A 15,964-nucleotide genomic window follows, 5' to 3' on the forward strand; every position below is an offset into this window, starting at 1 on the left:
GAGAGAGAGAGAGTGGATGCAAGATAATACGAGAGAGAGAGAGAGGATGCAAGATAATACGAGCGAGAGAGAGAGGATGCAAGATAATACGAGCGAGAGAGAGAGAGGATGCAAGATAATACGAGTGAGAGAGAGAGAGGATGCAAGATAATACGAGAGAGAGAGAGGATGCAAGATAATACGAGAGAGAGAGAGAGAGGATGCAAGATAATACGAGCGAGAGAGAGAGAGGATGCAAGATAATACGAGCGAGAGAGAGAGAGGATGCAAGATAATACGAGCAAGAGAGAGAGAGGATGCAAGATAATACGAGCAAGAGAGAGAGAGAGAGAGGATGCAAGATAATACGAGAGAGAGAGAGAGAGAGAAAGGATGCAAGATAATACGAGAGAGAGAGAGAGAGAGAGGATGCAAGATAATACGAGAGAGAGAGAGAGAGAAAGGATGCAAGATAATACGAGAGAGAGAGAGAGAGAGAGAGAGGATGCAAGATAATACGAGAGAGAGAGAGAGAGAGGATGCAAGATAATACGAGAGAGAGAGAGAGAGAGAGGATGCAAGATAATACGAGAGAGAGAGAGAGAGGATGCAAGATAATACGAGAGAGAGAGAGAGGATGCAAGATAATACGAGAGAGAGAGAGAGAGAGAGAGAGAGGATGCAAGATAATACGAGAGAGAGAGAGGATGCAAGATAATACGAGAGAGAGAGAGAGAGAGGATGCAAGATAATACGAGAGAGAGAGAGAGAGAGGATGCAAGATAATACGAGAGAGAGAGAGAGAGGATGCAAGATAATACGAGAGAGAGAGAGAGAGGATGCAAGATAATACGAGAGAGAGAGAGAGAGAGAGAGAGAGGATGCAAGATAATACGAGAGAGAGAGAGAGAGAGAGAGGATGCAAGATAATACGAGAGAGAGAGAGAGAGAGAGGATGCAAGATAATACGAGAGAGAGAGAGAGAGAGGATGCAAGATAATACGAGAGAGAGAGAGAGGATGCAAGATAATACGAGAGAGAGAGAGAGAGAGAGAGGATGCAAGATAATACGAGAGAGAGAGAGAGAGAGGATGCAAGATAATACGAGAGAGAGAGAGAGGATGCAAGCTAGATACGAGCCGGTATGAGGAGATTGTACGCTAATCGCATAGAGAGAGAGAGAGGATAGCAAGATAATAGAGAGAGAGAGAGAGAGAGAGGATGCAAGATAATACGAGAGAGAGAGAGAGAGAGAGAGGATGCAAGGATAATACGAGAGAGAGAGAGAGAGAGAGAGGATGCAAGATAATACGAGAGAAGAGAGAGAGAGAGAGAGAGGATGCAAGATAATACGAGAGAGAGAGAGAGGATGCAAGATAATACGAGAGAGAGCAGAGAGAGAGGAGTGCAAGATATACGAGAGAGAGAGAGAGAGGATGCAAGATAAATACGAGAGAGAGGAGAGAGAGAGGATGCAAGATAATACTAGAGAGAGAGAGAGAGAGGATGCAAGATAATACGAGAGAGAGAGAGAGAGAGGATGCAAGATAATACGAGAGAGAGAGAGAGAGAGAGAGGATGCAAGATAATACGAGAGAGAGAGAGAGAGAGGATGCAAGATAATACGAGAGAGAGAGAGAGAGGATGCAAGATAATACGAGAGAGAGAGAGAGAGGATGCAAGATAATACGAGAGAGAGAGAGAGAGAGGATGCAAGATAATACGAGAGAGAGAGAGAGAGAGGATGCAAGATAATACGAGAGAGAGAGAGAGAGGATGCAAGATAATACGAGAGAGAGCGAGAGAGAGAGGATGCAAGATAATACGAGAGAGAGAGAGAGAGAGGATGCAAGATAATACGAGAGAGAGAGGAGAGGATGCAAGATAATACGAGAGAGAGAAGAGAGAGGGATGGCAAGATAATACGAGGAGAGATGAGAGAGAGGAGAGAAGGATGCAGATAATACGAGCGAGAGAGGAGAGAGAGAAGGATGCAAGATAATACGATAGAGAGAGAGGATGCAAGATAATCAGAGAGAGATAGAGAGGGATGGCAAGATAATACGAGCGAGAGAGAGAGGATGCAAGATAATACGAGCGAGAGAGAGAGAGAGAGGATGCAAGATAATACGAGCGAGAGAGAGAGAGAGGATGCAAGATAATACGAGCGAGAGAGAGAGAGAGAGGATGCAAGATAATACGAGCGAGAGAGAGAGAGGATGCAAGATAATACGAGCGAGAGAGAGAGAGAGAGGATGCAAGATAATACGAGCGAGAGAGAGAGAGAGGATGCAAGATAATACGAGCGAGAGAGAGAGAGAGAGGATGCAAGATAATACGAGCGAGAGAGAGAGAGAGAGGATGCAAGATAATACGAGCGAGAGAGAGAGAGAGGGGATGCAAGATAATACGAGCGAGAGAGAGAGAGAGAGGGGATGCAAGATAATACGAGCGAGAGAGAGAGAGAGAGAGAGTGGATGCAAGAGAATACGAGCGAGAGAGAGAGAGAGAGAGGATGCAAGATAATACGAGCGAGCGAGAGAGAGAGAGAGAGGATGCAAGATAATACGAGCGAGAGAGAGAGAGATGATGCAAGATAATACGAGCGAGAGAGAGAGAGGATGCAAGATAATACGAGCGAGAGAGAGAGGATGCAAGATAATACGAGCGAGAGAGAGAGAGGATGCAAGATAATACGAGTGAGAGAGAGAGAGATGCAAGATAATACGAGAGAGAGAGAGGATGCAAGATAATACGAGAGAGAGAGAGAGAGGGATGCAAGATAATACGAGCGAGAGAGAGAGAGGATGCAAGATAATACGAGCGAGAGAGAGAGAGGATGCAAGATAATACGAGAGAGAGAGAGAGAGGATGCAAGATAATACGAGCGAGAGAGAGAGAGAGAGAGGATGCAAGATAATACGAGCGAGAGAGAGAGAGAGAAAGGATGCAAGATAATACGAGAGAGAGAGAGAGAGAGAGAGGATGCAAGATAATACGAGAGAGAGAGAGAGGATGCAAGATAATACGAGAGAGAGAGAGAGAGAGAGAGAGGATGCAAGATAATACGAGAGAGAGAGAGAGAGAGGATGCAAGATAATAAGAGCGAGAGAGAGAGAGAGGAGAGAGAGAGAGAGAGAGATAGAGAGATGAAAGATAATACGAGAGAGAGAGAGAGATGCAAGATAATACGAGAGAGAGAGAGAGAGAGAGAGGATGCAAGATAATACGAGAGAGAGAGAGAGAGAGAGAGAGAGGATGCAAGATAATACGAGAGAGAGAGAGAGAGGATGCAAGATAATACGAGCGAGAGAGAGAGAGGATGCAAGATAATACGAGCGAGAGAGAGAGAGGATGCAAGATAATACGAGAGAGAGAGAGGATGCAAGATAATACGAGAGAGAGAGAGAGAGAGGATGCAAGATAATACGAGAGAGAGAGAGAGAGAGGATGCAAGATAATACGAGAGAGAGAGAGAGAGAGGATGCAAGATAATACGAGCGAGAGAGAGAGAGGATGCAAGATAATACGAGCGAGAGAGAGAGAGGATGCAAGATAATACGAGAGAGAGAGAGAGAGAGAGGATGCAAGATAATACGAGCGAGAGAGAGAGAGAGGATGCAAGATAATACGAGCGGAGAGGAGAGGATGCAAGATAATACACAGAGAGAGAGAGAGAGAGAGGATGCAAGATAATACGAGAGAGAGAGAGAGAGAGGATGCAAGATAATACGAGAGAGAGAGAGAGAGAGAGAGAGAGAGGATGCAAGATAATACGAGAGAGAGAGAGAGAGAGGATGCAAGATAATACGAGAGAGAGAGAGGATGCAAGATAATAGAGAGAGAGAGAGAGAGGATGAAAGATAATACGAGAGAGAGAGAGAGGATGCAAGATAATACGAGAGAGAGAGAGAGAGAGAGAGAGGATGCAAGATAATACGAGAGAGAGAGAGAGGATGCAAGATAATACGAGAGAGAGAGAGAGAGAGGATGCAAGATAATACGAGAGAGAGAGAGGATGCAAGATAATAAGAGAGAGAGAGAGAGAGAGGATGCAAGATAATACGAGAGAGAGAGAGAGAGAGGATGCAAGATAATACGAGCGAGAGAGAGAGAGAGAGAGGATGCAAGATAATACGAGCGAGAGAGAGAGAGAGGACTGCAAGATAATACGAGAGAGAGAGAGAAGAGGATGCAAGATAATACGAGAGAGAGAGAGAGGATGAAAGATAATCGACGAGAGAGAGACGAGAGAGGGCAAGATTACTACGAGAGAGAGAGAGAGAGAGAGAGAGGATGCAAGATAATACGAGAGAGAGAGGATGCGAGAGAGGATGCAAGATAATACGAGAGAGAGAGAGAGAGAGAGGATGCAAGATAATACGAGAGAAGAGAGAGGGATGCAAGATAATACGAGAGGCGAGAGAGAGAGAGAGAGGATGCAAGATAATACGAGCAGAGAGAGAGAGAGAGGATGCAAGATAATACGAGAGTAGGACGAGAGAGAGGAGTGCAAGAAATACGAGAGAGAGAGAGAGAGAGATGCAAGATATTACGAGAGAGAGAGAGAGAGAGGATGCAAGATAATACGCCGGCGAGAGAGAGAGAGAGAGAGGATGCAAGATAATACGAGATAGAGAGAGAGAGAGAGGATGCAAGATAATACGAGAGAGAGAGAGAGAGAGAGAGAGGATGCAAGATAATACGAGAGAGAGAGAGAGGATGCAAGATAATACGAGAGAGAGAGAGAGAGAGGATGCAAGATAATACGAGAGAGAGAGAGGATGCAAGATAATACGAGAGAGAGAGAGAGAGAGAGAGAGGATGCAAGATAATACGAGAGAGAGAGAGAGGATGCAAGATAATACGAGAGAGAGAGAGAGAGAGAGGATGCAAGATAATACGAGAGAGAGAGAGAGAGAGGATGCAAGATAATACGAGAGAGAGAGAGAGAGAGAGGATGCAAGATAATACGAGAGAGAGAGAGAGAGAGAGGATGCAAGATAATACGAGAGAGAGAGAGAGAGAGAGGATGCAAGATAATACGAGAGAGAGAGAGAGAGGATGCAAGATAATACGAGAGAGAGAGAGAGAGAGAGAGGATGCAAGATAATACGAGAGAGAGAGAGAGGATGCAAGATAATACGAGAGAGAGAGAGAGAGAGGATGCAAGATAATACGAGAGAGAGAGAGAGAGGATGCAAGATAATACGAGAGAGAGAGAGAGAGAGAGGATGCAAGATAATACGAGAGAGAGAGAGAGAGAGAGAGGATGCAAGATAATACGAGAGAGAGAGAGAGAGAGAGGATGCAAGATAATACGAGAGAGAGAGAGAGAGAGGATGCAAGATAATACGAGAGAGAGAGAGAGAGAGAGGATGCAAGATAATACGAGAGAGAGAGAGAGAGGATGCAAGATAATACGAGAGAGAGAGAGGATGCAAGATAATACGAGAGAGAGAGAGAGGATGCAAGATAATACGAGAGAGAGAGAGAGAGAGAGAGAGAGGATGCAAGATAATACGAGAGAGAGAGAGAGAGAGAGAGGATGCAAGATAATACAAGAGAGAGAGAGAGAGAGGATGCAAGATAATACGAGAGAGAGAGAGAGAGAGGATGCAAGATAATACGAGAGAGAGAGAGAGAGAGAGGATGCAAGATAATACGAGAGAGAGAGAGAGAGAGAGAGGATGCAAGATAATACGAGAGAGAGAGAGAGAGGATGCAAGATAATACGAGAGAGAGAGAGAGGATGCAAGATAATACGAGAGAGAGAGAGAGAGGATGCAAGATAATACGAGAGAGAGAGAGAGAGAGGATGCAAGATAATACGAGAGAGAGAGAGAGGATGCAAGATAATACGAGAGAGAGAGAGAGAGAGAGAGGATGCAAGATAATACGAGAGAGAGAGAGAGGATGCAAGATAATACGAGAGAGAGAGAGAGAGAGAGAGGATGCAAGATAATACGAGAGAGAGAGAGAGAGGATGCAAGATAATACGAGAGAGAGAGAGAGAGAGGATGCAAGATAATACGAGAGAGAGAGAGAGAGAGAGAGAGGATGCAAGATAATACGAGAGAGAGAGAGAGAGAGAGGATGCAAGATAATACGAGAGAGAGAGAGAGAGAGAGGATGCAAGATAATACGAGAGAGAGAGAGAGAGAGAGAGGATGCAAGATAATACGAGAGAGAGAGAGAGAGGATGCAAGATAATACGAGAGAGAGAGAGAGGATGCAAGATAATACGAGAGAGAGAGAGAGAGGATGCAAGATAATACGAGAGTGAGAGAGAGAGAGAGAGAGAGAGAGGATGCAAGATAATACGAGAGAGAGAGAGAGAGAGAGAGGATGCAAGATAATACGAGAGTGAGAGAGAGAGAGAGAGAGAGAGAGGATGCAAGATAATACGAGAGAGAGAGAGAGAGAGAGGATGCAAGATAATACGAGAGAGAGAGAGAGAGAGAGGATGCAAGATAATACGAGAGAGAGAGAGAGAGAGGATGCAAGATAATACGAGAGTGAGAGAGAGAGAGAGAGAGAGAGAGGATGCAAGATAATACGAGAGAGAGAGAGAGAGAGAGGATGCAAGATAATACGAGAGAGAGAGAGAGAGGATGCAAGATAATACGAGAGAGAGAGAGAGGATGCAAGATAATACGAGAGAGAGAGAGAGAGGATGCAAGATAATACGAGAGAGAGAGAGAGAGGATGCAAGATAATACGAGAGAGAGAGAGAGAGAGAGAGGATGCAAGATAATACAAGAGAGAGAGAGAGAGAGGATGCAAGATAATACGAGAGAGAGAGAGAGAGAGAGAGAGAGAGAGGATGCAAGATAATACGAGAGACAGCAAATAATCCAGGGCAGTGGGAAAGAGAGACCGCACCCGAGGGTGAGGGGAGATGGAAGGAGAGAGGTCAGGGATGATAGTTTTGGTCCAGTCGTCCCCACAACGGTGGAACATTCTTACCGAAGGGCAGCAAACATTGGCCAGTGGTGCCCCAGTGGGACGAGGTAATCACCTTGATCCTGCTGACAGCTTCCTGGGCCTGCATCATCCGCACGTTTTTGGATGGGGTCTTGTCGGACAGCAACTGGGTGGAGCCCAGGTAATTGGCCGCAAAGATGATGCCATCAATTAGATCCTCTGGGTCGCAGGGTCCAGGGACTACAGGAGAGAAGAACAAACGTGGCTGGAGACTCTGGTAAAAATCATCACAGGAAAGGAAGCCAACAGAACATCTCAGGGACAGGCAGTGGGTTTGCTACTTTCTGCCATATTCCTGGAACTCTAATCATGTGACCTCCAACCTTCAACACCCCATTTTGTCTCAGAGTTTTTCTGACCCTTGCTCGACTCCACCTCCAAATCCACCCAATTTTATTTTTGGTATAGCCAGTGAACTGAAGTGCTCTAAGAAATTTAAATGTTATTTCAATGCCTCTAACGATTTTCCAAGTCATTGTTTGTAACCACATGCCTGAACTTGGCAATTCCTTTGGGAGACACCAGGAGCTGAAGAATTGGCAACCACGCTGGAGGATCCTTACCCTACTTAGCCGAGGAGTAAATTAAAGCAGGAACAGTTCACAAAAAGCCTCCTGTCACCCAAAAACACTGCCCATTGGATGACTTCCACAATCCAACACTTCTCTTATCTGTTTCCAACCTTCGTCAGTAGTACCCCTTGGAGATAAATGGCATCCATTTAGATGTGTGGTAGGGCTTCCCACAGTTAATTTGCAATGTCTCTGCCCCCAGAAAATTCAAGAGCAGTCAGTCTAGCACAAAGCAAAAACGCCTCTGGTTCTGACTGACGTCTGTGTGTTGTCCCACCGGGAAAGCACAGGGCCAAAGTGATCATCAAAACCTGCTCCAAACACATCAGTGCATTCCTGTAAAACCGTGACCAGCTTCAAGAACAACCAGTTTCTGCAGCACCATTAAATGAAGTGAAATGTTTCAAGGAGATTTACAGAAGCGGTTACCAAAATTTGACAACTAGATATTAAGGTGGGTGATCAAAAACTTGGTAAATGACTGCAATTTCAAGGACAGTCTTAAAATAGGCGAGGCACAGCTGATGATTTCTCTCAGGGGTTGTGCGTGTTACCCATACATTGACTGTCTAGCACAGAGACAGACCATTCAGCCCAACTGATCAGTGCTGTTGTTCATGCTCCACACAAGCCCCTTCATCCCCCTCAGCCTATCCTCTGTTTCTCTCTCCTTATGCTCATCTAGGTTCCTCTTAACCATACTGGACAGAGGAGATGGTGGTGTTCCTCAACAAGTCCATCTTGGTCAAAATCAGTCATCTATCAATTTTGCATTGCAGTGAATCACAATTCTGAGACTCTGCAGAGATGTAGCAGTCTGATAGATCTTACAGTCAGGTAGTAATAAACTTGCTTCTGTACCTCTGGGCTGGCAGTTACACAACACACAGTCCCAAACCTGCCATTCAGTTTAACTACTGGTGTTTATGCTCCACATGAGTCCCTGCCACCTCTCCATCTCACCCCCTCCCTGTATCCTTTCCCTGCTGTGTGTTCCTCCCGCTCCAGTTAAATGCATCATTTGTAATTGCTGGGCTGTGAATCTCTCCCACAGTTTGACAGCCAGGAATCTGTTCCGCTCTGATATAGTCACTGAGTAGGTGACACAGGACCACTTCATTTCCTTCCTGTGGCTCTCCAGAATACTTTAAAACAAACACATTCTGGAAATGAAGACTGTTTGGAAAATCTTCAGGAAAACTTAATGCTTCTTAATAATAGCAACTTTTCTTGAGACTGTTTGCTTTCTAACACCTCGTACTGAAACCCAACATTATTTAAACATGGAAGACAAATTATTTCCAAAGCAATCTCAGGATGGTTTGAAACCCTGTCTGTCGTGCTTCAGAGTCACATTCTGGCCACACAACAGTATATTGTGAGTTCAGGTGGCACTCCAGACTGGAGTACACAAGTCCAGACCAACACCCCCCTGTCGTGCTTTAAAGTGAGGCCTTTTCTGTTATCTCAGGTGGACTTTTTCCAAAGAAGAGCAAGGGTGTTCTCCCCAAAGCACTGGCTAGTATACTTATCCCTCAATTAACATCACTGTCTATCTGGTCTTATGCACAATGCTGTTTGTGGGGATTTGCTGTATTTCCATGTGATTTCATTGACCTTGGGACATATTGAAAGGGTCACAAAAGGCACTAAACAAATGCACATCTTCCTTCTTTCAGTGCAGCCAAAGTTGCACTTTTTGAAGCACGTAATGCAAACTCTGCAACCAATCTGCACCCTGCAAACAGTTATGTGATGGTTACAAATTAATTTGCTCTTTTTCTTCCAAAACGGTGGCCACGGGATCTTTTACCCATGGAGCAGATAGAGTTTAACACCTCATTCAAAACGTGGTACCTCTGATGGTACATCACTCCTTTGTACTGCACTGGAGTAAGTTCAGTACTCGCGTCTCTGGAGTGAGAATCGAACCTCCTTTCAAGATGGAAGGGACTTTTAGACCTCTGGTCAAGTTAATCTTACAGAAAGAAAAGCATTAAGAGGTTTGGGAGAGTCATGCTAAGGGAGGGGCAAGGGGAGACCGTTGCAAAGTGCATACATTTTGACATGGATCTGTTAGTTGGATCAAAGTAGTTCAGAGGACACTCAGCAAAACACAAGCGTGAATCTGCTCAAGTAAACCAAGTCATGAATAAAAGTTAAAACTATAATCATTAAATGCAAAATTTCATATGCAGTAAGATACAGATAACAGTTTCAATATACTTAAGAATAACAACTAGCAAGAAACCTTTTTCAATTACAAAACAAAGCCACAAATAAAAATAAATGAAGGAAAGATCATCCTTTTTGCATTGCCAATAATTAAAAGATTACAATTTCCAAACTTGGCTCAAAATGGTTAGAAAGCACCTTACCTTCAACATAGGTGGGAAAGGAGGCCAAAGCTTTTCTTGACTGAAAGTAAGACAGACACTGCTTCAGACACCACACAACATGCTCCAGCCTATCCATCATGTTACTTAACCCAAAGCAATTTAATCCAAACATGCTGACAAGACCTGACATGCACTATAATAAATCCAGTGGGTTTTTATAAACTCAAAACTGGCAGGATAAGAGGCATTTTCAGAGTCTGTACCACACTGACAGCTTGCCTGCAGCTCTCAGGTATTTTTACCATGCAAATGCACGAGCATGTGGTCTGCATTTTCTTTTCCCCTCTTCAAATATTTATCCAATTCCCCTTGCAAAGCTACTATCAACCCTGCTTCCACCGTGCACACAGGCAGCATCTCCTAGATCACAACAAATCCATCAGATTTTTAGCCAAGTAGAAAAGTTTCTTGCTGGTTGTAATCTTTCAAGGTGCAAGTTCAATTGGATCAAAGATGAATTTGAGACAGGATTGGAAACATGAAAAAAAAGCTACTTAACATAGAAATAGCTGCTGTTAATAAGGACAGTTAAAATCAATGACTTTTAAAGTGCTTGGCAAAAGATTGGAGTCAACAGAGGGACCATTTTCTTTTAACTTATCGATTTCTTGTGATCTGGGAGATGTTGCCCAAGAGAATGGTGGAAGCAGATTCAATGGTAGCTTTCAAAGAGGAATTGGACAAATATTTGAGGAGGAAAAGAATACACAGGGATCTGAGGCGGCAAAGGAAAATAGGACTATCCGGAGAGCTCTCTCAAAAGAACCAGCATAGATACAACAGGCTAAATCACTTCCTTCTGTGCTGCAAGATTCTCTGATCCATTTAGAAACCTCACTGGATACAAATTTCGAAAATGCCTCTCACAGCACCAGACAGACCTTTTTGAGAGATCCTGCCATCAATTAAACTGGTAAACATCTTGATAAGAGTTTGAGACAACATCCTAGTTGGTTAGCAACCCCAAAAATTCTTTTTAGTCACTGTAACGATGTGATAAATTAGAATCACACATCAGTTCTTAAAATGGCAGTTCAGTTAAGGTGAGCAAGATTCGAGCAGTTTTTTTAAAACATACTGCAGTGTATTAAGATCACGATGAAATATGGTTGAATTCTTACTACCAGGACTCTTGAACTCCAGAGACAGAATGTAACAACACAAAAGTCAAGTACCCTCAAATTATCCAGTAAAATACTTTAAAGGTCTAAACATTGAAACCAACTCAAGACTAACCCAATGATCCTTGTGTCACAGGATCTTGCTGACAAGTGCATGATAGAATTCACAAATTTAGTAATAGAATATAAAGAGGAAGTAACAGCTCTATGGGAATCTCAGACTACAAGATACAAATCCATCTGAGCACCCCAAATGGTGAGTGTCTATGGCTTAGTTAGCAGCTGTACCAGAGTAAAACTTTAGCATAGCATAGGCTCAAATGCAAGATCACCAACCTGAAACATTAGCTCTGTTTCTCACTCCACAGATGCTGTCTGACATGCTGAGTATTTCTTGCATTTTCTGTTTTTATTTCAGAGTTTCACCACCTGTGGCATTTTGCATTTGAAGATTCTGATAAACTATTATTGTTGTATCTAAGTTTGGGTAAACTCGCGACTAAAAATACTGCGTTCAGCCTTCATCCATTCACAGGGTTTAAATGACTGCTGCTCCTCTTCCAGGTCTGCTCACCTGGAAAAAGTTCAGCTCTTCTCCCTGGTCAGAAAATGTACACACATTCGGGATTACTTTGGGTTCTGAGTCCTGTAATAATGTAGCACTTAAACCACTGTAAAAGGCCAACTGACTATGCCAGAGTTTACAGTCCATTTGAACCTCCTATCATTCCACCACCGTATTCTTCTATTCATTTCTCCTCTACAAACAGCGGAGATGCTTTATCTAGTTTCCCCTTAAATAATCTCTGCTATTCACCTCCACCATCCCCGTGGGTGCAGGTTCACATTCTCAATGCACTCTAGTAATAAGATTTCTCTTCAATTCTCTATTGAACTTATTAGTGACTACCTTATATTAATAGTCTTTACTTCTAGTCTCCCTCAGTGCAAAAGATTTCACCCCTTCCTTATCCACACTGAATTCAACAATGAACAAGGCAACATGCTTTATTTTACCTTATTCTTAAAAAAAAAGTTACCTCTCCAAATTGTTCCAGCTCTGATGAAGCTCACTGACTGGAAATATTAACTCAGTTTCTCTCACTCCACACAGGTGCCTAGCGTCTGAATGGGTCCAACATTTCCTGCCTTTGTTAAACTGAACACAACCCCAATCTACTGATCCTTGGTGCGGACATGAAACTCACCCCCCCCCCTCCCCCCCTTAGGGGAAGCAACTCAAGGAATGGGCTGAGAGGGGAGAAGGGCTGATGATCAGTGGTCAGTAAAAGGATGGGTCAGCTTTGTTGCAGCAACCCGCTCATTCTGACAGTCCTCTCCTAACTAACTCGAGTGCTGTCTCTACAAAACTTCCGGACCAATCGGATACTGTGGTTACATAAAATTACACTAGATACACTGGTACAGAAACAGGCCATTCAGCCTAACCAGTCATGCTGTACTTGAGTGCCCTCCTGTCTTTCCTCATCTGCCTTTGTGAGTGTAATACTCTATTCCCTTCTCCCTCATCTGTTTGTCTAACCTCCCCTTAAATGCATCTCTACTAATCATTGCAATCATTTCCTGTAGTAGCAAGTTTCATATTCTCACCACTCTTTGGGTAGGTAAATGTTTTCTGGATTCCCGACTGAATTTCTGAGTGACCATCTTGTATTGATACCTAATAGTGTTGCTCTTCCACAAGAGCTATATCCACTCAATCAAAACCTTTCATAGAGTTATATAGCACAGAAAGAGGCCCTTGCCCCAATTGATCAAGTTAATTGATCAAGCTGAAATGGTGGCCACAAGAGGACATAGGTTTAATGTGCTGGGGAGTAGGTACAGAGGAGATGTCAGGGGTAAGTTTTTTTTACTCAGAGAGTGGTAAGTGCGTGGAATGGGCTGCCGGCAACGGTGGTGGAGGGGGATACGACAGGGTCTTTTAAGAGACTGTTGGATAGGTACATGGAGCTGAGAAAAATAGAGGGCCATGGGTAAGCCTAGTAATTTCCAGGGTAGGGACATGTTCGGCACAGCTTTGTGGGCTGAAGGGCCTGAATTGTGCTGTAGTTTTTCTATATTTCTATTATGCTATAGTTTTTCTATGTTTCTATTTCTATGTTTCTATGTTAAATATCACTCACCAACTGTCCTTCCTTCAGAGAAAAGAGACCAAGTTTGTTTAGACTCGCCTTACATGTACATTCTCATATTTCTGGTATCTTCATTGTAGATCTTTTCTGCACTCTCTCCAGTACCTCTATATTCTCAACAAATCTGGTCTAACTGAAGTTCAACACTGGTTTAGCATAACTTCTCCACTTTTCAATGCACATCCTTTGGAGACAAACCCTACTGCTTGTTTAGCTGTATTTATGGCCTTGCTAACCCGTACTACAATTTTTATCGGCAGCATACAAAACACTGGAGAAGCTCAGCAGGTCGCAGGTCAGGCTGTGGAGGGAAATGGACAGTTTATCTGGACTGAAAGATAGAGAGGAGATAGCCAGTACACAGGGGTGGAGCAAGAGCTAGCAGTAAATAGGTGGGTCCAGGTTGGGAGGCAGGGGGTGATAGGTAGATGGAAGAGGTGGAGAGTGAGATTGGCGCCAGAAGCTGGGAGGTGATAGGTGGAAGTGACAAAGGGCCAAAGATGATGGAATCTGATAGGAGAGGAATGTGGAGCATGGAATAGAGAGAGGGAGGTGGGGAGGGCAGAGGTGAGTGGTGGGGGAGGGGAACCAGTGGGAGGAGTGCGTGGGTGAGGGTTGGGAAGGGGAAAGAGTCTTGGAGATGTGGGCGTCTCAACCCGAAACATCAACTGTCCATTTCCCTCCATAGATGCTGCCCGACCCGCAGAGTTCCTCCAGCATGTTGTGTGTGTTGCTCCAGATTCCAGCATCTGCAATCCCTTGAGGCTGCAACTTTTATTGATTGGTGTATTTGTACTCACTCAGGTGCCTTTGTGGGGAAGCACAGCGCCACTGCCTCACAGCTCCGATGACCCAGTTCGATCCTAACCTTGGGTGCTGTCAGTGTAGTTTGTACGTGTTCCTTGTGAGAGCATGGGTTTCCCCTGGGTACTCCAGTTTCTTCCCATATCCCAAAGGTATGTGGGTAGATTCATAGACTACTGGGGTGTAGTTAAGCGATAAAAGAATCAGAGGAGCTGCAGAGCATATGCAGGAGTGAATATGTTGCAGTGCTACAGGGAAATAAGCCGGTGGGGGTAGGGGTAGGGGTAGGGGTAAGGGTAAGGGAATGGGACTGAAAGGATTGATCCCCAGAAGCCAGTATACACACGATAGGCTCAATGGCCTCCTGTGTTGTGATTTACTGCCTTGCATTTACCTTTGTTGAAGTTTATTTGCCAATTATCTGCCCATTCTGCAAGTTTATTGCTTCAGCTCTCCTCCTCACTAACCAACCTAATTTGGTATGACCTGCACATCTAGGTTACTTTCCCCAATAGAAATCACCCAATTGAGGTAAATTGGTTTATTATTGTCACAGGTACCGAGGTACAGTGAAAAACTGTGTTTTGCGTGCCATCCATACAGATCATTTCATCACATCAGTACACTTATGCACACTTGTGTATATTACAATAAACTTGACTTTGAGGTAGTATAAGGAAAAAGCAATAATAATGTTGTTTTGCATGCCATCCATACAGATCATTTCATCACACCAGTACATTGAGGTGGTACAAGGGAAAAGCAATAACAGAACACAGAATAATGTGTTGCAGTTACAGAGAAAGTGCAGTGCAGGTAGACAATAAGGTGCAAAGCCACGACGAGGTAGGTTGTGAGGTCAAGAGTCCATCTTATCATATACAGGGACCGTTCAATAGTCTTATAACAACAGGATAGAAGGTGCAGGTGAGATTAGTAGTTGTTGGAAAGGTGGGAAAGGAGAGATAATGGGCTCTGTGCAGCACATTCACTGCACTGTGCAGGCAGGATCCGTCACTTACAGTAAAGTTGCGATTATTGTAGATAAGGAAATGGCAGAAGATATGGCCTTGTCTTGCCTCACACCTGAACCTTATATTGGCACAGGTCCTTGGTAGGATTGGGTTTGGCCCCAAGAACCCGGCAATTGGTTTATTATTGTCACATGTACCGAGATACAGCGAAAAGCTTTTGTTTGCACGTCATCCAGACAGATCATTCCATACACAAGTACATCGAGGTCAAACAAAATGGAAACAAAACAAACTGCAGAATATAGTGTTACAGTTACAGAGAAATTGCAGCGCAGGTAGACAAATAAAGTGCAAGGGCCATGGAGAGGTAGACTGAGAACCTCAATCTTGCTCTCACTGAAAGCTGGAGCAGTTTGAGGGATGGACTGTTCCACCAGATGACAGGGGAAAAACTGGACGGCAAATTAATCCGTGATAGCCTTACACACATGGAGTCAGAAGAGGGAGGGAATCTGCACTGTGTCTCACCCAGAACTCCAATATAATCCACTCAAATATCAAGCAGTGTTTATCTGGAGTTAAGAAACTGAGAAAAAAGTCTCAGTACATGGAAACCTACTGCTGTATTGGATCTTGGAGGATTGCCCAACAGGGGCAAGATGGGCCAAACGGCCTCCTTCTGTGCTGAAAATTTCTAAGACAGATCAATGTGTGCTGAAGATAGGAGGGACGAGAAGGCAGTTCCAACTAAGTACACCTTTGTCATAACAAACCAGGGGAACAAAAGAAAAATGTCTTCTCCAGCTACGTTTATTCTACTCTGGTGCCAGTGCAGATATAGCTGACATGTGACCGTGCACGGAGTCGGGGCTGCTGACTTGCAGAGCTTATCCTTTCACACAGACAAACTGTTCCTTTGACTCAGCAACATTGAATAATGGAGTATTACACTCTACCAGCAGGACTGCGTCA

The 15,964-nt window shown here is 44.0% G+C and overlaps 1 protein-coding gene across 3 annotated transcripts in view; it reads right to left on the bottom strand.

Moving 5' to 3' along the window:
- Nucleotides 1-15,964, bottom strand: part of LOC127572341 (amyloid-beta A4 precursor protein-binding family A member 1-like) — a 136,271-nt gene that overhangs the window by 48,361 nt on the left and 71,946 nt on the right. For all 3 annotated transcript variants that reach the window (XM_052019485.1, XM_052019483.1, XM_052019484.1), the window contains exons 4-5: nucleotides 9,917-9,956; nucleotides 7,001-7,146 (exon numbers count right to left, since the gene is read on the bottom strand). In XM_052019485.1, coding sequence (XP_051875445.1) covers nucleotides 7,001-7,146; nucleotides 9,917-9,956 — 186 coding nt within the window. The remainder of the gene's footprint in view (nucleotides 1-7,000; nucleotides 7,147-9,916; nucleotides 9,957-15,964) is intronic.

This window comes from Pristis pectinata, chromosome 7 (assembly GCF_009764475.1).
Source record: "Pristis pectinata isolate sPriPec2 chromosome 7, sPriPec2.1.pri, whole genome shotgun sequence".
Taxonomy (NCBI): domain Eukaryota; kingdom Metazoa; phylum Chordata; class Chondrichthyes; order Rhinopristiformes; family Pristidae; genus Pristis; species Pristis pectinata.